General features: G+C 41.4%; 1 protein-coding gene across 1 annotated transcript in view; it reads left to right on the top strand.

The window, feature by feature from the left end:
* The first annotated feature begins 315 nt into the window (after window positions 1-315).
* The window catches only part of SELENOH (selenoprotein H), a 278,702-nt gene continuing 252,056 nt past the window's right edge, over window positions 316-26,961 (top strand). The window contains exons 1-2 of the mRNA XM_044076575.1: window positions 316-383; window positions 16,143-16,297. Coding sequence (XP_043932510.1) covers window positions 16,143-16,297 — 155 coding nt within the window. The 5' untranslated portion in view covers window positions 316-383. The remainder of the gene's footprint in view (window positions 384-16,142; window positions 16,298-26,961) is intronic.

Here is a 26,961-nt window from a genome sequence, read left to right as displayed (position 1 = left end):
AGTTGTTTAGTCGACGCTAAATCTCCTGCCAATGAGCTTGCTGGAATCATGTGAGATTGTAGTTTTCTTCAGTTTTTCGCGAGACGTAGTAAGGGCATCAATTTAGAGCAGTAAGTTATTGTCTGAAATAGTTACAACTGTGCATTCATACTGGTATACAGGTTTTCATTTTATGTATCATATTAGATTTGTCACTCTGTAGGTATGTCGTGTTGGTTATTTTGATTGGAATGTTGCAGTGTTTTTGGTCACGTGTTTTTTTTTTTTTTTTTTTTAAGGAGAACGTTGTGTAACAACTTGGGTGCAAGTACTCCGTGATATTTGCTAATTTGGGGTTGATAAACCCATTGCCAGAGTTTGGTTGTAGCTGCAACTGTTTATTAGTAGGTTCAAGAATTTTATGTATTAGTAAGTTTGATCTGTTCAGCATGTGCCTTTCTAAAACGTGGTGTGATAAATGCTGGTGCGCTTTTTGGCAGCAGCGGTTACCTGGTTTTACCGTGTTGGCTACACGGTTAAGCAGCTTGCGTAACTTTGCAGTATTTATTTATTTTTCTGATGGAGGATGTTAGTGTAAAATAGGTGCTTGCAGACGGTCGTAGTTGCACTTCACCCAAAGAAGTCACTATTATGCGTAATCTGCGCGATTGAGGAGCCATTAGTAATTTGAGTTACTTGTACCGATTACACAGCGCTTTCCTCACTTGTAATGCAAAATGCTTGCAGGCAAACGCACAATTACAAAACTTCCAGGAAATGGGCGTGGCTTCGCATGACTAGCAAATGGAAGAAATGAACTTGTGAAGTGATGGATACCAAACGCCCTGTATGTTATCCGCTTGTAATCTAGAACGGTTCGACTATAAGTTACTATGTTTTTTCCCTGCGCATACCTCTCAACCTCTTAGAGTAAGAAATCTGGACAAAGCCATAAAAAAAGTGGTACAGATCGGGGCAATTTTGAAATATTGCTCTTACAAACTTAGAAAGTTGATAAAATAACAGGCTTTGCATTGGCATGAATTTTCTGAAGGGTATGAAGTCTAAAACTCAAATGTCTATCATTATTTTCCAACTTCAGTCTTTAATGATTTGCCACTTCTTCCTCTGCCAGAAAGTCACAGTTCCGTGAAAAAACGGACCAAAAATAAAAGGCAAAAATCTGGACAGTTGAGAGGTACGTGACCCCCGCTCCCAATCATGTCCTTTACTGGTAGGATATGATATTTTGCATTAGATGATGCATAGTAACTACGGTAAATAATAACAAAGGTAAGTAAAGATGAACAATCAAATGTTTGTTAGTACAGATCTCTTCCCATTCCTCCATTGTGACTTCTGTTGTAAGTAATGACCAATTTCATGTGATACTTAGTAGCTTGTTAATGTCTCCGGTGAACATGTAGAGTTTTTTTATTTAAGCAATAACTCACGCCAGGGTGTGGGTAATGCTGGATTACCCACGGTTGGTGTGGCTTGGTCACGAGGGCGAAGCCCGAGTGGCCAAACAAAGCAAACCGTGGGTAAATCCAGCATTACCCACACACCCTGGCGTGGGTTATTGCTATTATGCAATGACGTTATTTAAGGAAAAAACACTTAACGTTTCTTAAATAATGGCATTGTATAATGCCTCCTTGCTGCCCTTCCGCAGCTGTCCAGTATTCTGCAGCAGTTCTGATGTACTGCGTAACCATACGCATGCGCAGTACATCAGAGTAGTGTGGAAGCAACGTAGAAAGGAAGATCTCCGTTGCTTTTTAAAAGTTGTCTCGCTATGTTAAGAGAGCTTTAAAACAAGCAACGGAGAAAGGAAGATCTCCGTTGCTTTTTTTTTTTTTTTTTTTTTTAAGATATCTTGCTATGTTAAACGCGTTTAACATAGTGCGAACAGCAATGGAGCTTTCCTGTTCTCCGTTGCTGTCCAACACAAAAAAAAGACTTTTACTAATGGAAAAAGTCTGGGCGACCGGACCTTTTTCCATTAGTATGTCTGATTTACAATGGGCCTGCTGACCAATCAGCGTGCATGTTTTGGAATATTAATGGGGGGGGGTGTTGTTGTATAATACGTATTGAATTAGCTAGCTAGCAGTTGTTTACCGGGATTGTTTGTCTGGATGTGAGTTGTCCCTTTTTCGTTGGGGCGCAGAGAAAAACTTTATGTATAAATACGTGTAAAGAAACTGAAAAGAACAATTATGGGTTTAAACAATTAACAGAAGTCCTTTTTTAGCGGAGCCCAGGGGAGAAAAGCTGCAGGTATAAATGTGTACAAAATCGGATGAGAACAATTACTTTGACTTTAAACAATTTAATAGAATAAATGCAAGTAGAACACAAGCAGTTAAAGACAAAAGAACTATCAAATTACTAACGTATGGGTTATGAATAAAATGTACGATGAGTATAATGGCTCAAAACAAGGAGAGGTTTGAGAAAAAAAATGCTTAAATGTGCTGGTGACAGTGTAAGTAACACAGCAGCATGTAGAACCAGCAAGGTAAGAAAACAAGTTTGAGGGGCAACACCAGGGTACCAAGTAGAGGTTGCCAGTACAGAAAGCAAATTGGATCAACTTAACTCTGGTATCTTCCCCTGCTCCAAAGCCAATGGATAACCATATACTTCCAACTATACCACCCAAACTTCAACCCCCATTCACATCACTTAACCTTGGACAACCCCCACCCTTCCTCAATACACCCCTACTTCTAAAACCTACCCAACTTCTCTAGTCAATCATTTCATCTCCCTATTGTACACTGGTTCATCACTAATAAAAACATCAGGTTCTGAGCAATGTTTTTACAGTAACTACCATGAAGTCATGTAGAAATTGTATTAGGATATTGCTTCCAAAATACGTAGTAATCTTTATCACCAATAAGCACATTTCCCCCCAAAGATTTTTTTTTTTTTTTTTTTTAACTGCAACCTTTCTAAACTTGCATACAGTATCCAAATACTTCCTTATTTATTAGGTAATGGTGTAGACCCAATGAAAGTCTCCTACAAGCTTCGTACCGTCTTGCCAGAGGTAAAATAATTTCATGGGATTAGAGTGTGTATTACAACTGCTTTAAAACTCATCCCAGAATACAGCTTTACTCCAGACTATCAAAAATAACATTCTGTAGTTTATTTAGCTGTTCAGTAAAGGAGTACACCATTGGTTAACCTTGTACTAAGCCTCCTTGCGCATTATCGCGTCAATAATACAAGTAACGGGCTGGCGAGAAAGCGTGGTTGCAATAATACACAAGTGCCAAAATTTTTAATTTACTGTTGCACATTAATGAAAAATTATTTGTTCTTGTATAAAATGTCTACTACTTGGCCATGTGTAACTGTCTACAACTTTAAATGTATATGTAAAATTAAAAAAAAAAAACTCTGTGGAGCTTTTCTCCCCGGGCCTCTACTGAAAATGGGTTCCTGACCCAGTCAGACCTCCCTGGTCAACAAATTTCAATAAATAATCTTGTTTGGGTGTGAAACTGGTTGAAATAGACAATTGGTAGGTAATCTGAGTGAGAGGAAGGTTGGGGAAGATTTGAGTAAAAGGATGTGGAATTTTTGTTTAGACAAAACTTTATGGAGCTATTCCAGATCCAGTTACCATGGGTAAGACCCCCCCCCCCCTTTTCAGGTAATATCAGTTACAGGTCCCCTTCCATGAACAAAGATGCCCATACAACTTATTTACACCTACTTGGGACAATTAAGGTACAACGTAACACCCTAATCATGGGTGACTTCAACTATCTGTCCATTAACTGGGAAACTTATACGAGCCCAAACTCACTCTCACAAAAGTTCCTGGACTTGTGTTACCTCTTATTCCCTGGAACGAGTAGTACAACCACCCCCACAAGGGGCTCCAAAATACTAGATTGGTCCTTACCAATATTTGTGACAGATGCAATGGCTCAAGTGTAGTGCTCGCACTGGTGAAATATGACCACAAATCAGTCATTTTTGAAGTAGCAATAGCCCCAGAACTCCCCAAAGGAGAAGTCAGGCTAAAAAACTTCACCAAAACTAACTATACCCTCCTAAGGGAAGGTATAATTGACTGCTACAGTTTCCACAGATGGCATTGACGGCTATACTAAAGTATACACTGGCACTCTGTATAAACATCTACACAAATGTATAGAGACAGCCATACCAGATAGGATTAAATCAAGAGCTTCAAGAAACAACAAACCATTCTGGTGGATGTCTAGGATTAATAAAGTATACAATACGCTGCGGTCTAAAACTACAAAAGTGAGATCCCAGAACTGGAAGAGCACCCTCCTCAGCCTAAGCAAGCAAATAAGACAACTCATAAAATCTTCAGAGAGCAACTATGAGAAAAAAAAATTGGCAACCATAGCAAGTATAACCATGCGTCTTTCTTCAGCCACATCTGCAGTCAAAAAGGCAGGACTCCGATGTGTGCTGAATTAATTGTGTGCATCACACACACTGAGCCTGCAGAAATTGCAAACCTGCTAGCAGACAGGTTTGGCGAAAATTTCACCCCCTATCCCCAGCATACCACAAACCACTTCATCTTCTCCTCCCCGCATCTCCAAAGAGCAAGTAATCACTGCTGACTCCAAGGCTAAAAACATAGCCTCCATGGGACCAGATGGTGTTCCGGGCTGCGTTCTTAATGTTCTAAAACAAGAGCTAGCTACTCCATTAGGCACTCTATTCAACCACAACCTGAGTACTGGCTCTGTCCCCACTGAATGGAAAACTGTGACTATCATCCCCCTCCACAAGGGTGGCTTGGCAACAGATCCAGGTAATTACAGATTCGTAAGTTTAACCAGCCTCATCTGTAAGGCAATGGGACAAGTCATTCTGGACCTCATAAATAAGGATATAGGTGATCTACAAACCCTGGATCCATCCCATTTTGGTTTTAAGGGCAGGACATGTTTGCTATACTGGTGGACTTTGAGAATGTGGCCAAAGCCATAGATGAGGGCAAAGCCCTGCACACCACCTGTCTTGACTTGGCCAAGGCCTCTGACACTATCCCACATTTGGGTATCATTGACAACTCACACAATTGAATATCAACCCCCTGTGTTGTCAGGTCGGTTGCAAGCTGGCTCACAGATTGACAACACTCAAAGTGGGAGACGTCTACCAGCAGACGTGCTGGGCCCTCTTTTGTTTTGCATATACGTGCCAGAAGACCAGGCCAAACAGAGGGTCTGTAGCTAACCAAGTTTGCAGACAATTGCAAGTTAGGTGCCATCACTGGATCCCCTAGCGATTTGTCAACATACTTCAAAAGGGGCTTAACACAGACCAATGCTTGGTGCTAAAGCCATGGTTTTAGACCTTCAGTAAAAACAATGTCCCTGTTGATTACAATAATACTCCCAAGTACCAATTCTGTAGTGAGAGACTTGGGAACGCATGTTGACTGTGACCTTAACTTTGACCACCATGTGTCTGCTGTGGTGAGGAAGGCATTCTACATCACTCTCGTGATTAGCAAAGGCATCGCCTCAAGAGCAAAAGAGGTTGCAACTCTCCTGTACTCGTCCCTCATCAGGCCTATTATTGGCTGTAATGCTCCCTTTGGTGTGTACCGTACCAGACACCTGCAGCAACTTGAGACACTTCAGAGATTTCTAACTTAAGAAAATTCAGGGTCTCCAGCACTTGTCTTATACAGACAGACTGAAGTCACTGTACTTGGTGTATAGATTACTCATAGGTGACTTGTGTCTGGTTTACAGGGCTATCTCTGAATGCAATCTAATGGAAATGCACATTAAGTTAAATGGGACTAGTCACCCGTTCTTGGGAAATCGGTCTAGTCTGCGACATAAACAGGACCTTATATCTCTTAGAGGTTGGCACTCCTCAGGAATAGGCTTCCAGTCCATGTCAAGCAGGGCACCTCCATGACCCTGTTTTTTAAACGCAGCCAGCACAACTGGATGGAGAACCGTAAATTTCTGCCAGGATTGCCCCGGCTTCTCTCCTGGGCGCGAGTAGTCCTTGCTAGAAAAACATTGGCCTAGACTATATATTATATTGGGATTTAATGGCTAGGCTTGTAGAGACCCTTAGCCTAGTAACATCCTATGAACCTAAGAAAGGCTGCAATGTGCCAATGTATGTTTTGTGGCTGGGTAGAGGGAGATACAAAATGGATGTGATGGGAAAGGGGATGAAAGAACAGGAAGAGAAAAGTCAAGTAATGAGCCAGGTAGTGTTTGAAAAGGAATAGCAGGGTGTTGCTTGCTGAGTGGAGGTCATTTACAGATGTTTGTTGTAAAGTGTGGGCCTAGAATAGAGCCCTGGGGGGGGGGGCTCCCAGCTGCTATGGAAAGGAAAGAGATGTTTATTATTTAACAGCTTTGTTGTCTGTAGTACAGGTAGCTGTCAAACCAAGTGAGTGTGAGTATCTTTACCCAGGCAGGACAATTTTTGTTCGTAGGTAACTACTAGGCTAGCTGCCCTTGTGATATCCATTTTAAGCCTAGCCAGTTTCCTGTTTTGTGCTGGAAATTGCCTATCACATTTGGTTATAGATTGGCCTGTACCCATCCCATGGTCTAATTATGTATTGCTCTGAGATTTGTGGACCATACAGTAGATAGTTTTGAGGGGACCCATGCATGGGATAAAGCATTTAGGAGCTGCCTCTGTCTGTTAGTAGTACAGGGGGCAGTTCTGGGATACATTTTCTGTTTCTCCTCCCTAGATCTAAATTGCACTTGAATATGGACTGGGATAAACTTTGTTTTATATGGATGGGGAAACTCTTCAACAGCAGTAATATCCTCTGTGAGGTGTACCTGCCTCTCCAAACTCTTCTCTTGATGTTGCAGAAGAGATGCCTAGACTAAGTATTTATGATGTCATTTGACTTGCTGATGTGCAGTAAATCATCAGTAATGGCTCTGAGGATGCTTTTGTATGCAAAACACAGGTCCCCTCTTAGCAGTCTGTATTGAGTTGATCCATTGTAAGACATGTTTAGGCTTTGTATCCTTTTAGTAAGGTATCTCTGTGGGCATTCCAGTTGCATGTGTCTGAACAGATGTGCCAAAAGGGTGTTGTATTCAACGACTGGCCTAATGAGGGCTGAGTAAAGGGGGGGCAGTGACATCCCTAGATATAGACACAATCCCTCTGTTGATGAACACTGACCAACCTGTGTCTAAAAGTCCTATGTTGCAAAGTTAGGTCACTGTCCACAAGTTCTAAAATCCTGAATAACTCTTAACTCTTAGGTGTGTATTGTCGGTATAGCAATATTTGTAGCAGTTGTGTCTGTAACTATGCCAGCACTGGGGAAAGTCAGTCACAGAACTTCAGTTCTGAAGTTGTATAGTTAAGGCATTACCAATATATCGGGCACAAGAATGTGCCAATATAATTGCAGAGTTTCCACTCAAAAAGGCAGAAGGAGAACGTGGACCTTAATGTCTTTGAGTAGTTGCAGTGTTTTGTTTCGTGATCTTTTTTATGTACTTTGCCATTGCTTGTATTCAGAGATGGTTATTTACTGCCTTTCTGCAGTCACTTGTAATGGTTTCTTGGTAGTGCTTCAATTTCTGCACTGTACATTCTTGCCATGCAAGTTCTAGTTTTGAGAAGTGTTTTGGTAAGCCTATTGTGAAATGATTGTTGCAGTGCAAAATGTATAGTAACCCCCCCCCCCCCCCCAAGTGGCGATGTGCAAGCCTTTGAGGGGTGTGGAGTACAAGAGCATATGCAGACGGGTAAAGTGTACTGCTGTAGTAATATAAGATATGTATTGCTGCTGTTTCAGCTAATTTTTTTTCAGTTCATTAATACATATGTTGCTATCCTACTAATTTTACACAACAGCTGGAGAGTTTTTCTTTATGTACTTCTGATAATTGGCACTTTACAGGTGTGGCTAGATTGGAGCCAGTCAGTAGAGCAGAGTTTGCTACTAAACATCTTATGGAATGCTTGGTCAATTTTGTTTACAGGTATATCCAGTTATATAAAGGAGAACACAGGTGGTGCTGTGTAGCTAATGGTCCACAGAGCAGTTCAGTATGCAAACAAATTATTGAGTTAGAGTAACACTGATGTTTTGTAATTGCAGATCAATGTACCCATTGATGTAAATACATTTACAAACACAGCAGGCTGTAGGAAGTGTGCTCCAGTCTGTTGTAGCTTCTTGATGAGCTCAGGAGGAAAGCATCAGAGTGACAATAGTTCTGTGTAGGTGGCTTACTAAACAAAAACAGTGTGGTTAAAACAGGGAAGTAGGAGGTAGTGTATAGGGTGAGGAGGTAGGGTTGTGTGTGTATTGTTTGTCGTCGTGTTTTTCTATATTGGCTTGCACCTTGTAGTTCAAAACCCCCTTCTGTAACACTGCCACTAATCTAGACAGCCTGGACACACACACTGTACTGCACCTTTGCTCTCATTAACCCTACCCTAACCTGCCTGCTGTTTCAGAAAAACTCCTAACCCATAATGTCAAAGCTGTGAACAATCAATCACATTTCATAATAATTTAGTCTATCAGTAGCTGATTTGATAGTGAAATACCTTTTTGTGGGTATGTATTTTGCTATTGAATTGTTTATTCAGGAACCCAACAGCCATAGGTGGAGTATTGTGAAGAGATTATATATAATATAGTAAGCTGAAAAATGTCCACTGGTAGTGCATTGTGGCTGTTTGCTTCTGGCTCAGCTGCACTGCATTACATGCCGATATTGTTTGCTTATGATAATTTTTTCCTGCAGGTCAGTTGCCCGGATTGGTGTGCTCATCGACTGTTTTATAGGTATCTCGACTGGTAATACTGTCTACATTCCCTTTTGACTTGGGCTCTTTTTATGAATAATTTGTCTAGAACCTATCCATCCTGTGAATCTTATTTGTTTAAATGTAGCTACCTAGTTTGGGTGTTTTGTGCAGTCACTGACTTTGCCGAGCAGTAGGACAAATAGGATCGGGTCTTTCATGTCTCAGTGCGGCATAGGCCACCTCAGAGGAACTTGTAGGCTACTGATATGAGTTGTGCTAGTCGAACTAGATGAAGGATTTAAGACCTTTTAATATTACTTTTTGGTTAAAAATTGCCGGGGCCTTTCTAGTTGAGTGATATGCTTGGATTTACACATATGCTTGGATTTATACATCTAAAAGGGTAATTGTATGCAGTGATGGCTCCGATAAGGGAACAGTACAGTAGTAAGATGACTTCTTCGGATCTTGAATTTATTTGCTTAGAAATTAACTTGGCCAGAAGAAAGTTTGCTGACTGGTGGAAAGAGTATTAAGTGATAAGTTAATGTAGGGGTTTAAATGGTTGATGGACAGTACTTATACTTGTCCATAATCTCTGGACATGTGCTGAGGAGGGATGCTGAGTATATTGGGAAAAAGATGCTAAGGATGAAGCTACCAGGTAACGGGGAAAAGAGGAAGGCCTAAAATAAGGTTTATGGATGTGGTGAGCGAGGACATGCAGGTGGTTAGTGTGACAGAGCAAGATGCAGAGGACAGGAAGAAATTGAAACGGATTATCCGCTGTGGCGACCCCTAACGGGAACAGCTGAAAGAAGATGATGAATCTCTGGCATCACATAAAAATAACATGTTCTGTGGCTTAAAAAAAAAATTCTCCTCAAATCTCAGAATCTTTGACTGAAGAGCTTTGGCAGCTGTTGACTGACAGGGCTCCACAAATGCTGTCACAACTGTGAGTCACCAGTTTGCAGACTGCAGACTTTCCACTGCCACTAACTCTAAGCATCAAGGTAGAAGTGTTTTGGTAAATGTTGACTCCATCAGGTACACTGATTCTATAGTTTGTGAGCTGGACAAAGAAAAGGTGACAGCTGCCCTTGCTAGTGCTGGGATCTGTAACATTGCAAGGACCCTGCAGTACCTCATATAAGGTAAATAGAGCTACAGTCTGGTGGTGGCTTACATGAGTGTATGTGGTCTGCGGTATTCAACCCAGAAGGACATGCACAATGAGCCCCCAACACACCTCTGTACATGTGTCTAACGCAGGTAAGACTCTGGTTGTGAGTAGAATCCTACTCTTACCCAGATACAAAGAGAAGATAATTGGCAATAATTTAAGTATCTGATGCCATTTGTAAATGGATCCAGTATGTCCGCTTGGGATGAGATAATCAGCAGTACAGCTTGCTTTCCCAAGGGCAGCCTGCAGCTTTTTATTGCATGTACCAGCCAGAGTACTACCTGTTTTCATGAGGCCTTTTTTAGGTAAGTCTGCCTGCTGGACATTCCAACATAACAAAATGATTTGCAGTAAATTGTAGTCTGGACCACTTGAAGGTTGCTCAATTGCCAATAGTCTTAAGCCTCTGAATCTTATAGTAATGTTCAAGCTGTGAGAGAATCATTTACGTTGTAATAGAGATTTGGTTTCGGTGAAAAGATGGTGTTCTTATTTACTAGGTTCCAGTAGCCATCACACATTCAACCTACACAAATTCTCGGAGTATCAGTATTTGTTTGTTTAAAAACTCCAACAGATTCCCTGCAACTCAAAATGCATTGATAAATCAGTTCATAGCCCATTCGCCTTCTCTGTTCCTGGAGGACAGCAGGTGTGTGTGTGTGTGTGTGTGTGTGTGTGTGTGTGTGTGTGTGTGTGTGTGGTGAACTGCTGTTTTAAATAAAATAATAATTTTAAAAGTGTGTTTTTGTTAAGCTAACCGTCGACTACAGCATCTGTATCACAAAGGCTGGGTATTTTGTAGTCTTTGTAAATGCAAACTCCCTTGTGCAGATGTTGCACCTGCTTGGACTGCTCCTGTGGTATCCCTATATTTGGTCAAATCCTTTCACATGTCAGCAGCCTCATCCTTTAGGGCATCCAAACCTACCACAACAAATATCTCCGAACTGAAAGGACTTAGGAAAACAAAAAAAAGCATATGTATTAAAATTTAAATGAGCTGTAAAAATTCAAGTGCAGATTTTTTTTTTCTTTTAAACTATGTAGGTACCTGAAAACAGGTGTTCCTTTTCAGGGCAACCCATGTGCACTATCTAAATGACTTGGTTATTTCCACTATGCTGTGATCTAGAAAACTGGCAGAGAAAGACACAAGATTGACTTTTTTTTTCATATTGTTGAAACTGAAGCATCTGCTCAGTCCATTCCAGTAGAGGTAAGGCATGTATTTCAGATATCCTGAAGAGATGCTGTCCTCTCAACTTCACCCCAGAGTACAGAATTCATTATCTGCTGCTTGCTCAATCAAAGCTTTGTCTTTCCATTCTCTCTGCCTCCAGTGTTAGTCTCGCTCTGTCTCTGCTGACCTCCACTGTGTCCTGCCCCTATTTCAGATGCTTTTATTCCAAGGCAAAGCAGACAGGAGGATGAAAAAGTTCTTACTTCTACAGCACTGAGTTCAGAATTCCACAAATCCATACCTCCATTGAGGGCTGATCCTCCTGGAGAGGTGTTAATTGACACATACTGTCACAACCTTTAATTTATTCTAAATACCAAGGGATTTTTTTTTTTGGCGTAAGGAAAATGCCATTTTATGCAAGTTATTGCAGAGGGGGCTATAGAATGTGTACATCCTGAGATGGATAGATATTCCAAATATTTATGGGAGTTGGTATAGTGGTTAAGGTGTCTTGCCTCACAAACACAAGGTGCAGGGTTTTGTCACCCTTGCCAGAAACTGGCTGGGCTTAAATGGTCCACAAGGGCTGCTAGCCTTGTGCTTGTCTATCAACCCATCTTGTTTCAAATGAAGGAGACTGAAGACCTGTTGTGGAATTATTAAACGTAAACAAGTATGGATATCACCCAACGCTTTCAGGGAGGTTGGATGATGATATTGGATCCTTAAGCTGCTTATGACAGCAAATTAAATTGCATGTTATGCAAAAGGGTTTAAGTTGACCAAGGGAATTTCTAGGTTTCAATATTCCTTTTGGCTTAGCTGTTCTAAGAGCATTTTCAAAGTATCTGGTTCTGGTAGTAGCAGCAAGTGGGGGAGGTAAGGCTTCTTTCACAGTCCTTTTAAGACTGCTGTTTCATGCAGTCCTGGTTTATGTTTCTCTTCCTGTTCTCTGCAGGACTCTGCCATGTAGCTTGTCGCAGCTGCACCCACTTGGCCCGTTTGTTCCATGAGGCTGGAGACTATCCCATCACTATGCTAGTCGAGAGCCTGTGGACCATTAGTTCTACCTTATAAACCGTATTGGTTTGTCCCCCCCCCCCCCACACGCACACATTTTGACCATTTGTGTACTGTGCTAAATTGTTTTGAGTAGACTGATGTCTACCAGTGATAAATACACAGGTCCACTTAAAATTGTGTGTGTGTATAAACACACAATATTGCACACTTCTCTGCAGAGTTAGGGCAACATAAGTCCCTGCCTGATGTAGAAATCGCTAACACAGTATCTGCAAGTGGGTGATATAGCCAGCTTCTAATAGGTATCTCCAGTGCCACGTGCCAAGCAGTCTTCCTCTGTGATGAGCTGCCTTGGCCCACTGGAATCCATGCCACTAATTCATCAGTGGTCACCCGTGGTGTAATTAGGGCTTTTACCCATGTGACACTGAGCCAAGCCTTTAGCCTCATTTAATCTAGTTATGAGGATATTTTATTTTAGGCTCAGGGTTGACTGTCTACAGAGACAGCTGGATTCCACCCTTCCCCATGGAATGTATTTCTTGATAATATCTTCCCAATGGTGGGGTAATGGAGAGAAAGCTCTGAAAACATCACAGTCACAGGAGATCAAAGTTCAGGTAGCAGCTTATGGGCACCTGTAGGAGCAGGCAGGGAAGGATAGTGGGCAGCCTCTCCCTACTATCCCATCTGGGGGGGGGGGTTCAGCTCACCATAGGTGACACAAACAGGAGCATTAATTGTTAACCCTGTGGAGCCCAAGTATGGCTCTAGACTGTCCAGACTTTTGGTCTTGGTTTTCTGGCAAATCACCAAGTCGTCAAATGACACACATCTGAATTTTGGACTTTATATCATTCAGAAAATGCATCCTAACACACAACCTTTTATTCTAGCAACTTTTTAACTTTTAAAAGAGGAGTGTTTAAAATCTTTTTTTGGCATTTTTCCTCCCGTTCTTTTTTGATTTGAACAGATTTCTTACTCTAAGGTGTTGAGAGGTGCGAGCTCAAGTTTATCGATCTTGAGCCAGTGTGTGCAAGCTGTACTGTGAACTGAGAGAAACCCTCAGACTGCAGTTTTAACACAGCTTGAAAAATCTGCTGCAGGGGGAGGGCAGTGCCAGGAGAGTGGGTAGGCCATCCCACAGAACCAGTGGGGCTGGCCCACTTGATACCATCCAACTGTCATTGTGAGTGGATAGCTCATATAGGATTTCAGACCAGAGCAAATGGGTTATAGGGTGCTCTGCTTTCCAGGAATCCCTGGCTGTTGTGATTACTGAATGGGACTGACTAGGTACAGGAAGATAAACAATCTAGCATGCACCTGCAGTGGTGGTGATGACTAATTCAAATGCAGCCCTCCTGTTTCAGTTTTTCCACATAGCAGTTTCTCCTCTCTGCAAGTTTTTTTTTTTTTTTTTTTAATTCGTGATCGTGGGAGATGCAGAGACTACTGTTTGCGTAAGTTTGGTGAATTTTGGTGAAAATTATATTGGTTATTTTTGAGTTCGGGCCATAGACTCCACTACTTCTCTAACCAGATAACCCTCTCTAGACTTTTTGATTTGGTCCTGGGTCCTTTATTGTTCATAGTGTTCATCTGTCATCATGCTGAAGCATGAGTTTTTGCTATGCAGAATTCTTTATTCACTCTTAGTAAGGCCTTTCCAAGTGTAAACAAGCTTCTTTAGCATACTGAGTCGGTGGCTGGCAAACTAGTAGTACAACTCATCTGCACTAGTAGTACAAGTCATCTCCACTAACACTAAAATATTGCTCTTTGGGATTGCTGGGTGTTCGGCAATTTAACCTGCTAATACATCACAAATGTAGTAGCATTACCTGGAGAAGGTTAGATGTTATAAAATAAAGGAGGGAGGTCCTTTTAATTATTGTATTCAGTTTGGCTGTTTCGGTGACACTGGGTCATTTTGGAGGATGCACTTACCACATCAAGATGCCTTGTATGCAGTCCTGCACGTGTTTTAAGTACTGTACTGCCGCACCACACTGAATTAATGTATAGTGAGCCTTTGTGATGTATGGTAACACAATCGCATGTAACATGTTGTGCGGGCTCTGATCCTCTCCTTGAGTAGTTCTGTAGTATACACCAAAATTTGGGAGCATATGCCCAGGCATGCTCTTGATGACACAACCACTTCCATGAACACAGGTGAACATGCTAAGCCTGTTTGTTCCTGTTCTTCCGTGTGCCAGCTCCAGAGCATGCTTGAGTTGCTAACCCGACTGATCATAGTAATCAAGGCTGTATTCTTCTGTGATCAGTGGAACTTGTGCCTGGACTAAAGCTTAGTGATGGAATGTGTTATTTACGTTAAACAATACAAAAATTAAATTGATTATCTTCATTGCCTTCATTCTCCTGGGTAAAACTATGCAGATGTTAATACAGCATTTGCCTCACCAGTGATACTTAAATAGTACTTGGTTTGATCATATACATATCTTAAGACTTTTCCTACTTCTGCTTAGTATGGGTAAAGACCTGTGGATTTCCATAGCTTTACTGTGAGCTACTCACTCTTCTTTCCTGCTTACAAGTGACTTCACAAAGTATGTAGTTTTACTTCACATTCACCAGTGAGAGATTAAACATAAAGCCAAGTAGAAGTCTCACTTTTTTGTCGTAACTCTGACCACTGCCCATCTCTGGCAAATGGGTAGTCCCTTTTTCTTCCTACTTTCTCAGGTCACATGCCTGTTGGTACAATCCCTTTTGGCAATGCTGGGTAGGACCATCTACTTAATTACTGCACAGTCCTCTCTTTCAGGATCTCTTAAACTGTGACCAAGAAGTGTCTGTTTTATGTAGCCGCCTTCTGGAAAGGTAGGAAACCCCACTGCAGAACTCGGTACATATGATCTTTTGTAAGTTGACTAAATGCTGGTTTCTTTCATCCATTTTACTTTATTCATTTCAAGGTTGAAGAGGTAACTGGAGCATTTGGGCAGAAGACAGGGAACCACTCTTGGATAAGATGCTAGTCTGTGCCAGAATCTGACTTCACCTGGTGTAAATCGGTTTATTCCCATTATTGAATAAACCCTGAGTTTTAGCGTGCAGGATTCACAATGGAATCTGTATTCCTAAATGCCTAACTTTGCACAGGGCTTTAAGTCTGTGATTGATAATTCCATGAGAAACTATGGAAGGCTATTTTCTAACCACTGCGCACCATGGAGCTGGCCTGGTATGTTGTTGTGCATACTAGAACCCTTTTTGTGAGTCGTAAAACCTAGTTCACATTTGGGGTAAGACACAGTATGCAGTCCTACCTGCTGTGTAGCAACAGTGCTGTGTGGGGTACAAATGCAAGTGACACCCCCATCCCTGGGCTTTCACATTTTGCAAACCATACCATTGGTGTATAGTCCCAGTGGGATTATCTGTGAGAGTCTTAACCTCATGTACACCAGTGGTGTAGGACTTGAAAGTTCGGTGATCCTCTTTCTCTGCTGATTTTGTTCAGCATACAGAGCTACGCAACATGCCCGTGATGTTTCAAGTAAAACTTCTTTGCAAAGTAGGAAAAAAAATGCTGGCAGTACTGTTTCTTTGGTTCAGGCAGACCTGGTACCACAACCAAATGTGTCTTGCCCCAAGTACACCAATGTTGTTGGGCTGTATATAGGGTTTGCTGCTGTGCTGTCCTGTTACGCAGCGTCTGCCTGAGCACAGAGTACACCCTGATGTACTATGGGTTCTTGTTCATCATTCAACAACACTGGCTTTTGTAAACAATCATTGAAAGTGGCATATTTATGTGTACCCCCCCCCCCCCAAATTGTTGGAGGCCACAACTCCCCATACCATTTGAAAATGAATTTGATAGAAGTGTAGCATGAATATGTTTGGAAGGTGGTTGCATCCAAGCTTGTATGTTATTGCATGATGAACATGATGTGCAGAATCTGCCTTCTTATGTATACTCTAACATTTTTAATGCAGATGGCTCCTAAGGGAAGAAAGAGGACTGCAGCAGCTGACAAGCCCACTGAAAAGGGAGGCAAAGATCCTGCATCTGAAATAAATGCTGTCTTAAAACTTAAGAAGTCCAAAGTGGCAGGAGAAAGTGGACAATTGCGTATTGCCATTGAGCACTGGTAGGTCTCTGGAGAATTTCCATTAGCATTCCACCAGAGGGCAGTAATGGTTTACTTTTTTTCCTATTAAAAGACTGATTATTTTCTGTCAAGAAGCTGAATCCGCTACTTATCGCAGCCCTATTGTGGCATAAGTAAATTGGAAGAGGTTAGAGTTGTTTTGGGCTGTCCTGTTTACTTAAGTGCATTTCTTTTAAATTGTGAAGCTCATTATTTTCCCTGCCTTGTATAGATGTGCTTTAGTCTTTACTGCTTTAACAATTAAATGTGGTTCCTGTCTTGAGCCAATACAACACAGATTTTGAGATGTTTGGGAAAGTAATGGAGAGTTTTGAGTACATTGTGTTACCATACTTCTTACTGAGGCTTCGACTGTTCACCCACAGCTCTAAAGCCTGTTGTGTCTTTTGCCTGAAACCAGGAACATGAGCAGTTAAATTTAGTTATGATGAAGGGGTACCTTTTATTGATGGGAGTAGGGAGGTACAGTGGCTAGACACTAATGCTGGGAAGAAGTGGCAGTAATGCACTTTGTCCTTAAGATTAGCATTTTCCATTCCCTTTTTTGTGTGTCCTTTCCATCTTTCTGAGACTACAGAAACCTTGCACGTTAAGAGAGGTTCACCATGCATGATCACACACAATCAACTGACCCCCCCCCCGGTAAACTTTGTGGGTTTTTTTTTTTTTTTTTTTTTAATTATTTCTCCAAGTATTTTGGGTTTCTAATACCATGATGAGAATGAACCCCATTCATAAGTCAAAGTATGATTTAAAGTTCATGAATATTAGTATTGTTTCAACTTTTTATGTCAGCCAGAAGTGCTCTTCGCAGTATCCGCAGTGTGCCCAGTAAGACGACTCTTGCAATTCGTATGGAGTTACATGTATTGGTAACCTATCCAAGTACGATTGTAGATACATTTTTAGAAGACCTGTTGCTCTTACTTCTATTGAAACTGTCTGAGCATCTTTCTTCCACATTGCTCTTGTTTCTGCCTGCAAATCCTGATATTCTATGACTGTGTCTCTCTCTACGCAAGACACTGTAGTCACTGGGTGTGGCAATTTGAATAATCAATGCTGTTTTTGTCTTCTTTTCATGGATCACTATATCTGGTTTTCTAGCATCTATCTTTAGAACTGTTTGTAATGGGTGAGCCCATGTAATGTAGGCTTCATCATTTTCTATGATGCTTTGTGGCTTATGTTTCCAGTGTTTTTCAGCCACTTAAATACCATAATGTTTGCACAATCTCCAGTGCAACAATCTTGCCCCCATTATTATGCCTTTCAGTATACAGTCGTCCTGCCATTAGTATGTCACAACCAGCAGTGAGGTGTGCAACTGTTTCCAGTTCTGATTTACAAAACCTACTTTTGTCTGCCCTCCCCTACATGTTCAATGGATTTTGTAAACCACCATGTACATAGCCCACTATCTTGTGCTGCCAATATTAGCCTTTCATCTCTTGGTTTGAATTCGCCTCTCCTTAACAATTCCTGCGTTTTGTTCCTGATCCTGATCCACATGAGGTTCTTCCAGAAGTTTTCTGTACTTGCTACTATATTTATGCATTTTCCACACTTCTTACCTTCTCATCTATTCCTTTACCTTGTATCCTTTTTTTTTTTTTTTTTTTTTTTTCCTTTGGCACATTCAGGCAACAACTGATTTTTATTTACTTGTTTGCCATTCCTGCTTGACGCTGATATGCTTCTGCTAGACTAAGCAGGGAAATCATCTTAGATTTATTCTCCTCCTGCTTCAAAAATTTCACTACATTTGGTCTTGTGAGGTCAGCAGATATGTGTGGAGTCCCACTATTGCAGATCTATACATGCAATCAATTTCAAGGAGGCCCATCCCTCCTTTGCAGTGGGGAATATATAGTCTTGGTATCCACTGATTTTTATAAATCATTTGTGAGCATGAAGCATCCTTGTTTTCTTATCTAATTTATCCATCATATTTTGCAGCCAGTCGTTTACTCCAAAACTGTAAGTTAGGACAGGAAGTCCAGATTGGTTTATAGCTTGGATTTTGTTCCTAGATGTCAACGCTGTTTTTCAAGATTAATTTAAGTCTTCTAAAGTATTCCTTACTAACTTTTATTCACATTTGTTCATGTTTTATTGTTGATTCTTCATCAATTCCCAAATATTTATACACTCCCTCTTGCTCAAGTTCTTTATATCACATTTGTGTCCTAAACTGATGTTTTCTTGGTGCTGCAGTTTTCCTGCTTTAAAGGTTGCTTTTGCACATTTATCAAAACCAAATGACATTTTTGCATCTAAAAAAAATTTTGAAAACTTGAAGTTGTGCTTTCAGTTCCTTATCTGATGAAGCTATACAGTTTTAAATCCTCGGCAAAGAAGATGAAAAGTCTTTATACTTTGTTGTTTTCTAGGAGCCAAATTATAGCCATGGCCTAAGCTGTTAACTAGACAGCTTAATGGGGTAAGTGCAAGGCAGAATAGCAGCGGTGACAGTCGCCCCGGAATATTCCCCTTTTGAATTTTTATCCCTGGAATAATAACTTGTCCTAGTTGCGGTGGTGCAGCGGTAGCGTTGTCGCCTCACAGCAAGAAGTTCTGCCATTGGATTCTCTGCTGAAACACCTGTGTGGAGTCTGCATGTCCTCCCCATGGTTGACTGGCGTTCGAAAGACATGCGTGAATGGGCGTGTCTTTGAAGGTTGGGCGTCGAGCTGGCACCTTGGCACTATGAAAATCTACTGCCAATCATTAGCAGACCAGTGTTCTGCTGTGGTGACCCCTAACCGGGAAAAGCCGAAGGAACAGCAACATCATGGCTTAATTGCAAAGTGATCTGCCACTGTTTCAAAGTCACTGTAATGTAGTCTGTCAGCGTAGGGTGTATCTTATACATTTTTAAGCACTCTCTCTTATCCATGAATGTGGGATACTATCGAATGCTTTTGTCAGTCCATGCCATACTTAAATTCTTCCCTTTTTTACATTTCTCCAGTATGACTTGACAAGTGATCCTTTGTTCCATATGACTTTTATTTCCCTTTTGTTCTATTGCCATAATTGAGTTGTCTTCTAAATGACTATAAATTCTGTCTGCATCAATTTCAGTATATAGTTTATACGGCATCGGAAGGCAAGTTATTGGCCTATAATTTTTAGGGTCACTTGCAGGTTCTCTTTTCAGTAGGAGCATTGTTTTTCTTGTCAGCTAGGTTGGCGTCTGTTTGTTGTGTGCATATAAATAGTTCTTACTCATGGCTAAATCTTTGTGCAAAGATGTTGATACTTTTAACTAGCAGTTAGGTACTGCTAGGCTTGGGGTTTTCCAATTAGAGGCTTTGCTTAACTTTGTTTCAATCTCTCTGGCTGTTGCTAAATCCCATTTCATATCCTGTACCTTTTAAAGTTCTTATTATTTCTTGTACTTCTATCCTGTGCTGAGATTTTTAGTTTAATTGCGATGGCGCTTGATAGATCCTGATCTGTTCTAATACTGTGCTTTGATTTTATCTTGTACATCTTTCTTAGTATTTTTTATCTATTCTCTCTTTTATAGTCTTCTAACAGTGACACTTCTTATCTTAATTGCTTTTGTTTTATCAAACTTCTGACTTTTTGGGTTTTATTGACCTTCTGCAGTCTATTTCTTTCATTGATCTTAATATGTTTGTTAAGTCAAGCAACTCTTCTCTTGGCTCACTTCCTTCTAAACCGAGGGCTTATTTTTTGTTTTCTTATTTCCTGCGGGCATTCAGTAGAAAGTTTCTATTGCATCTTCCTGTGGCACATTCTCTTCAATTTCATCCTTTGCCATCTGTTGCTCTGTCCTATGGGAACTCCCTGGCCAATCACTCTTCAACATTGACTGCGTTTGCACAGTTTCCTGTTCCTTTCCTTGCTGTCCAGCTTAAAGTGAACGTTTATACTGGCTTTCTGTGGAAGGCTCCAAAATATCTTCTTGTGGCACCTGACCAATTGCTTCCCATTCCACTGGTTTCTCCCTTTAATTTTGAGGTCCATTGCTTTATCCTGTTGTGGTGCTTTCTGAATTAGATTTTCTACAATGAATCCTTCACTTCGGAGGTACTCTATAATCTCCATATCCATTTCTTTAACTTCTCCATTACTAATCTCCTTTTTTACTTTTCTTCTTTGTCTTTATTTTTTGTATTGTAAAGTTTTCCATGTCTAGATTCCTTTGCCTGTTTTTCTCTCCAAATGTCTTTGGTGCTGCTCTTTTTGTATTAATTAGTTTTGCTTTCTCCTATTGCATAGATATTATTCCATATTAAGTCTTTCTTTCCCATGTCCATATTTCTTCTTCTCAGATGTCTCCTGATCTTCCTGTTTCTCCTTTTACTTTGGGGACTCATTCCATCATGCTGTGATGTAACCTGGTGTACACCTTTTACACCAAATCCTTCACTTCGCAATCAGTTTTTGTGGACTGCAACAGGGAGGCCACCCTCCTTCTGGACCTGGCCTGGCCCCATTGTAGGAATGTTTCCTTATTTTTGAAGATTCTACACTGTCATTTCTTCCAGTCCTGGCACCAGTGCTCCTACCAGGATTGGGCACTTTTTATCCTGGGTCTTGTGCACCCAGCTGTCTTTTTTTTTTTTTTAATTTTTGACATACTTCTGTCAATGCTATTGTCGTCTTGGTGAGATTTTGTGAAAACCTGGGTCCACCTCATGAAGGTACTTGCCAAAACTTGAGGATGAATTCATTTTCAGCAGTACTACTCTCCTTTGCTTGCTGACTTATCTCTCCATTTTATTTATTTATTTTATTTTATTTTACACTTGTTGACTGGGATTGTCTGACTGGAATCATATCCATTTTCAGCGGAGGCCTGGGAAGAAAAGCTCCAAAACAAACAACAAATAGATTAACTAATAATAAAGCAGACACTATACATTTGATATTTACAAAGATAAAAACAATTTCGGTAAGCTTTTGCAGAGAGAGTGTCTTCATGGAGGTGCAGGTTTCTGCTGTGTGCCTGTTCACTGATATAAAAGTCAGTCTCCCTACTTTAAATCATATTTATATGTGTGAGAATAGGGCCTCCATGAGTGAAGGGTTTGCACCCTGAAGTTAAAAATGTGCCCGTAATTTAAAAATGCCCTAAAAGCATATACCTTTTTATACTGCCCATAAGGGTATACTACCATGGAAAAGCACGCTTTGCTAACATCAGACTGAGTTGATACTAATTTTGTGATCTAATCGTACTCTGACTTGGGGAGAAGTCCGAATGGAGAGATGAAATCAACAAGAAAAGGAGAGTAGTATTGATGGAGCTGAATTAATCCTAGAAGTCCTTCACATGGTGGACTCTGTTTTCATAAAATCTGGACAAAATGACACTGATGTAGATTGTGTTTTACATAGCATATATCATGGAGAATGGCAAGTTTAAAAATGCTATTAAATAATAATTAATATTAAAGAGTTGGTCTAAACTAGGACCCAAACCCATGGTAACGTATAGTAGAGGTAAAAACTTGATGAATTGGTTTTAGTCTGCGGAAGGTGTAGGCAGTAAAAATAGGACATCTAGGATGAACAAGTGTGGGAGTTGTAAATGGTGCAAATATGTAAATGATGGTCCATATGTAGCCATTTCTGGATATGATGGAACCATTCAATGTCCAGGTAGATGCAATTGAAATACTGAAATGGTGGTATATTTAGCTACATGGATTTCATGTTCAGCATTCTTTGTAGGGAAATTCAGCAGGAATGGCTGAACATGTAAAAGACATTTTAAAAAAAAAAAAAAAAAGACAGCAATGCACTGCATACCCGCAGTACTGTTTGAACTATAAAGAGTTTATTTTTTATTATTGACGGAATGGAATTTAATCAACGTAGTGGAGACATGAAAAACATTTTAGAGCAAGTTGCAATGGCAACTAAGATTAAATGCCATGGGAGAGTCCTGGCATTAATGAAACATGCTCAAGTGCGAGTGTTTTGAAATTGAGATTGCTAGTCATCAGTTAGTTGATTACATTATTGTTACTAAGAAATAGTTTTTAAAAACCAAGAAAAATGATGGGAATAAGTATTGTAATTTCTAATCTGTAGTCTTTAAAATTTATGTAAATATACATTTGTATGATACAATATCTTTAAAATGTTAATGGGGGGTAATGTCACATGATTAGTTGCTTTATTTAAGAAGCTGTTTTAGATATGAAATGTTAACTCTGAAGCCTGTTTTTAGTGGGCGAAAGCACTTGGTAATAAATTTTACTTAAACAACGTGTGTTTTTACTGCTTCACTGATGGTTTTTGTGGATGTGGTGTTCGTGGTTGGAATTGTGCAGATGTTCTTCGTCTCACATTGCTGCAGTCATAACCTGTGGGTAGTCCGCTGTCCTCGGTCGGCCCGAATACCAAAGTGTTAGGCTGGCGTCTGTCATAGTCGCTCTGATCTGACGTCAGTACGCAGTGGTACTAAAGCGCATGACCGACGCCATATCCTCAGTCTTTCTTGCCGCATGGTCCGAAGCAGAAGCAGCATTTGCAAGTGCCGTTCGGCGTCCTGAAATTTTCGTATTCTGAGTTTCAGACCGAAGACCAAGTTGGGCTAAGTACCCCGTTGGGGAATATTTTTGTCTTTTCTTACCTCAGTTAAATCCGGATGTCAGAAAAAGTTAATAATTGTATTTCTTGTGGGAAACAGATACCTCATAGGGACTACCACTCTCTCTGTATTCCTTGCTTGGGGCCTGAGCACGACGTAGTCAGGTGTCGCTTTTGCGCTAGATTTAATAAGCGCACCATTAAACGCAGGTTAGATTGTGCTAGACTTGTTTTTGGTAAGCGGTGCAACTACAACATGCCGTCGGATCCTCCGACGCCCGCTACCGCTAAAGAAGCGAAAAGAGAAATCGTTAGTCTAAGCAGGATGAGTCGTCCGTTGCGGACGCCGGTTCTTTGGAAACTACGGTGGAATCTGTGGATCCAGCCGAGGTTTCAGCTGAGTCTCAGGGGGAGCCTTTAATATTGCAGGAATTGGCCTCTCAGGAGTCAGGTCAGGCCGAGGGGGCCTCAAGTTTCTGTAGTCCCTTCTTTACATAAGGTTGTTAGGCCTTCTACTTCTGTCACCTAAAGCACCTTCTAAAGCTAGGCCTGGTCTTTCTGGCACAGGCGTCAGCCCTAGTTCTGCAGGCTCTGTTCCTAAAAAACATATGCTGAAAATGGCAGAGGATTTGATTACTTTAATCAGAGGTTCTATGCCCCCTCCAGATAAGAGGCCTAGGGTAGAGACAGAGGTGGAGGGTTTGGAGCATTCCTCAGATTACTCTGAGTCTTCAGCTGAGGACATTCAGGATTTTCCTCCCTATTCTGATTTGGATGCAGAGGACTCCTGTCCTTCTGCTTCTCCTCTAGAGGATTTTTCTTTTTCTGAAACACTGCATTCAACGAGGGAGCATTTTAAGTGGGAAGGTCAGGATTTCTCCGATTCTCGTAAGAGGCTTAGGGAATTTTTGTTTTTACCACAGCATAGGCCCTTGGCCATTCCCCCTGTTTTGGATGTTGTTCAGGATGTTTTTTCTGAGGCTTCCCTTAATCCTGATTCTTTACTTCCGGCCCCTGTCAAGCCAGACAGGTATTACAGAGTTCCAGAGGCTCAAATATTTATATAAGAGTCCTAGAGCTGACCCAGAAACTATTAGCCAGGGACCTAAGGGTGTCAGGGCTTCTGTAGTAAAGAATCCAGTTCCTCTGGATAAAGATTCTAGAGCTTTGGATAGGTAGGGTAAAAAAGTGTATACCTCCTCCACACTAGCTATGAGGGCTTTGAATTGCCAGTTTCATATGCTGAAGTACCAGAATTTTCTGTTAAGTCAGTTGAAATCTAAGGTAGATGCTTTAGCTGAGGGTATAGAGTGTAAGGAATTGCAGGATTTAGTTCATGCCTCTGATCAGGTAGGTAAGCATTCCTTGCAGTGTGGCTTTGATGCTCTTCAGGCTTCTTCCAGAGTGGCTGCCACTGGTTCAGTTATTCGTAGGCACGCCTGGCTTAAGGATCAGAATTTGTCAGAGCATGTTAAAGCTCGAATTTTGGATGCTCCCCTCCAATCTGAAGTTCTTTTTGGTTCTCCTGTGGAGTCCGTTTTGAAGAAAATGGAAGACAAAGCTAAGTCCATGCAGACAGTTAAGGAATTTTTACAAGTGCAACCCCCTAAGTTTAGCAGAAATTGGCCTGCAAAAGGATGGGCATATCCTTCTTCCGATTACCAGTCTAAGGGCAGATCTAGACATGGTAGGGGCAGAGCTCATGCCCATGGTTCTTTCAGACCTAGGACGTGGAGTTCTCCTGCACAATCTTCTGGTGAGGGCAGGGGTCAGCCTTTTCGTAAACAGACCCAATGACCTGTATCTCCAGCTGCCAGATCCCTCCTGTCTGGCAGCTCCTCTAGGAGGAAAGTTGGCACTGTTCAAGCAAAATTGGCTTTTGGTCACCCAGGACAAATGGGTGTTGGACATTATAGATCGGGGCTACAAGTTTTATTTTCACACCTTGCCTCCTTTCAAAGACATGCCGGACATACCTCCTCAGCAAAGGCTGGAGGCTCACAAACAAGATTTCTTTACTTTTAAAAATGGGGGCTATTCAGGTGGTACCTCCGTCAGAAGTAGCCCTAGGATTTTATTCTCGCCTGTTCCTTGTGCCAAAGAAGGGGAACACTTGGAGGCCAATTCTGGATTTGTCTATTCTCAACACATACCTAGACATCCCAAAATTCAAGATGTTAACTTTACAGCAACTTCTGCCTCTGCTAGGCAAAGATCACTGGATGGTAACTCTGGATCTCAAAGAGGCTTATCTTCACATTCCTATCAGGCCCAGTTGCAGGAGGTTCCTGCGTTTTCGGGCTGGTACTTTTCATTATCAGTTCTCTGCATTGCCCTTTGGCTTATCTATTGCGCCCAGGGTGTTCACAAAGGTCCTGGCTCCTGTGATTGCCTTCTTAAGACTAAGAGGAATACAAATTTATCCTTATCTGGATGATTGCCTGATTCTTGCTCAAGACAAAGTCACGTTACTTCAGCATCTACAGTATGTAATGGCAGTGTTAAGGTGCCTAGGGTATTCTGTGAACGAAACAAAGTCCAGTCTAGTACCCTCTCAGGACATGTGCTTTCTGGGTGTGAGACTGGAATACAGCCTCTCAGATGGCTTTTCTGACCCCGGACAAACAAAGAAATCTTCCCCTATACTTTCAGCAATTATCCCTTCTGTCCAGGCTGACTGCAAGGACAGTCCTTCAAGCCTTGGGGTTCATGGCATCTTGTATTCTGGTACTTCCCAATGCCAAACTACATATGAGGAAGCTACAATGGTATCTCAAAAGCGTATGGACTCAACACTGCCACGATTTGGACACTGTCATTCAGATAATACCTTGCATCCAAAGGGAGTTTTTGTGGTGGGCTCAGGAATGTCACCTAAACAAGGGACTCTCTGTGACCTGACCAGAGGCGAGTCAGATCCTAACGACAGATGCCTCGGACATGGCTTGGGGAGCACATTTCAATGGGAGATGGGTTCAAGACACGTGGCCTCCCAGACTACAGCATTTGCATAGCAACATGAAGGAGATGTTAGCAGTCCAATTTGCTCTGATGGCTTTCAAGGATCTACTTCAACCAGGACAGGTGTTGATTCAAACAGACAACACAACAGTCATGTGGTACATCAACAAGCAGGGGGGAACCCATTCGTACCCTCTTTGCAGACAAGCTATGATTTTGTGGGAGACTGCTCTGAGTTTGCACCTCACTCTTCAAGCAAGGTTTCTGCCAGGAGCACAGAACTCCTTAGCAGATGTTTTGAGCAGGCAACTGGTGGACCCCCACGAGTGGAAATTGGATCCTCATGTATTTCAACAGTTGACAGTGGCTTGGGGAACTCCAGACATAGATCTGTTCGCGTCCCCACAAAATTTCCAACTGCCAAAATATTGCACAAAGATGTTTCACCCAGAAGCTTGGAAAGTGGATGCTCTATCTTTCAGTTGGAACAACCTTCACGTCTATGCCTTTCCTCCTCTGCCTCTCCTTCCCAAGGTGCTCTTGAAGGCCAGACAGGACAAGCCTTGCATGATCCTTATAGCTCCAGATTGGCCACGTCAGCACTGGTACCCTTGCTGAGGAGTTTAGTTCGGGAGCCTCCTTGGCCTTTGCCAACAATTCCAAACCTTTTGTCTCAAGAAAGCAATCATTTCCTCAATGTCAGGATACAGTCCCTGCATCTGACAGCCTGGCATATTCTGTTTTAGACCCTGGGGGGTTGCAGCTTCCTCAACAAGTTTTAAATGTCATTTTGGAAGCCAGGCGGCCTAGTACAAGGAAAGTTTATGCTGATAAATGGAGGAGATTTTTTCTTTGGAGCACAGCAAAGAGCTTTGATGTTTCACGCCCTAATTTGAGTGTTACACTACAGTACCTTACAGACTTACTAGACAAGGGTTTGTCTTTCTCCTCCGTGAAAGTTCATGCTGCAGCCATTTCTGCTCACTATGACTGTGATCCACCATTATTTTCTCACCCTTTGTTTAAGCAATTTCTTAGAGGGGCAAAGAACATAAGACCCCCACGTAGAGCTCCTACTCCTTCCTGGGATCTCAATTTTGTGTTGG

The sequence above is a fragment of the Protopterus annectens genome, chromosome 1.part1 (assembly GCF_019279795.1).
Source record: "Protopterus annectens isolate FY-2018-M chromosome 1.part1, PAN1.0, whole genome shotgun sequence".
NCBI lineage: Eukaryota > Metazoa > Chordata > Ceratodontiformes > Protopteridae > Protopterus > Protopterus annectens.
This window is presented reverse-complemented; position numbering and strand designations above follow the sequence as displayed.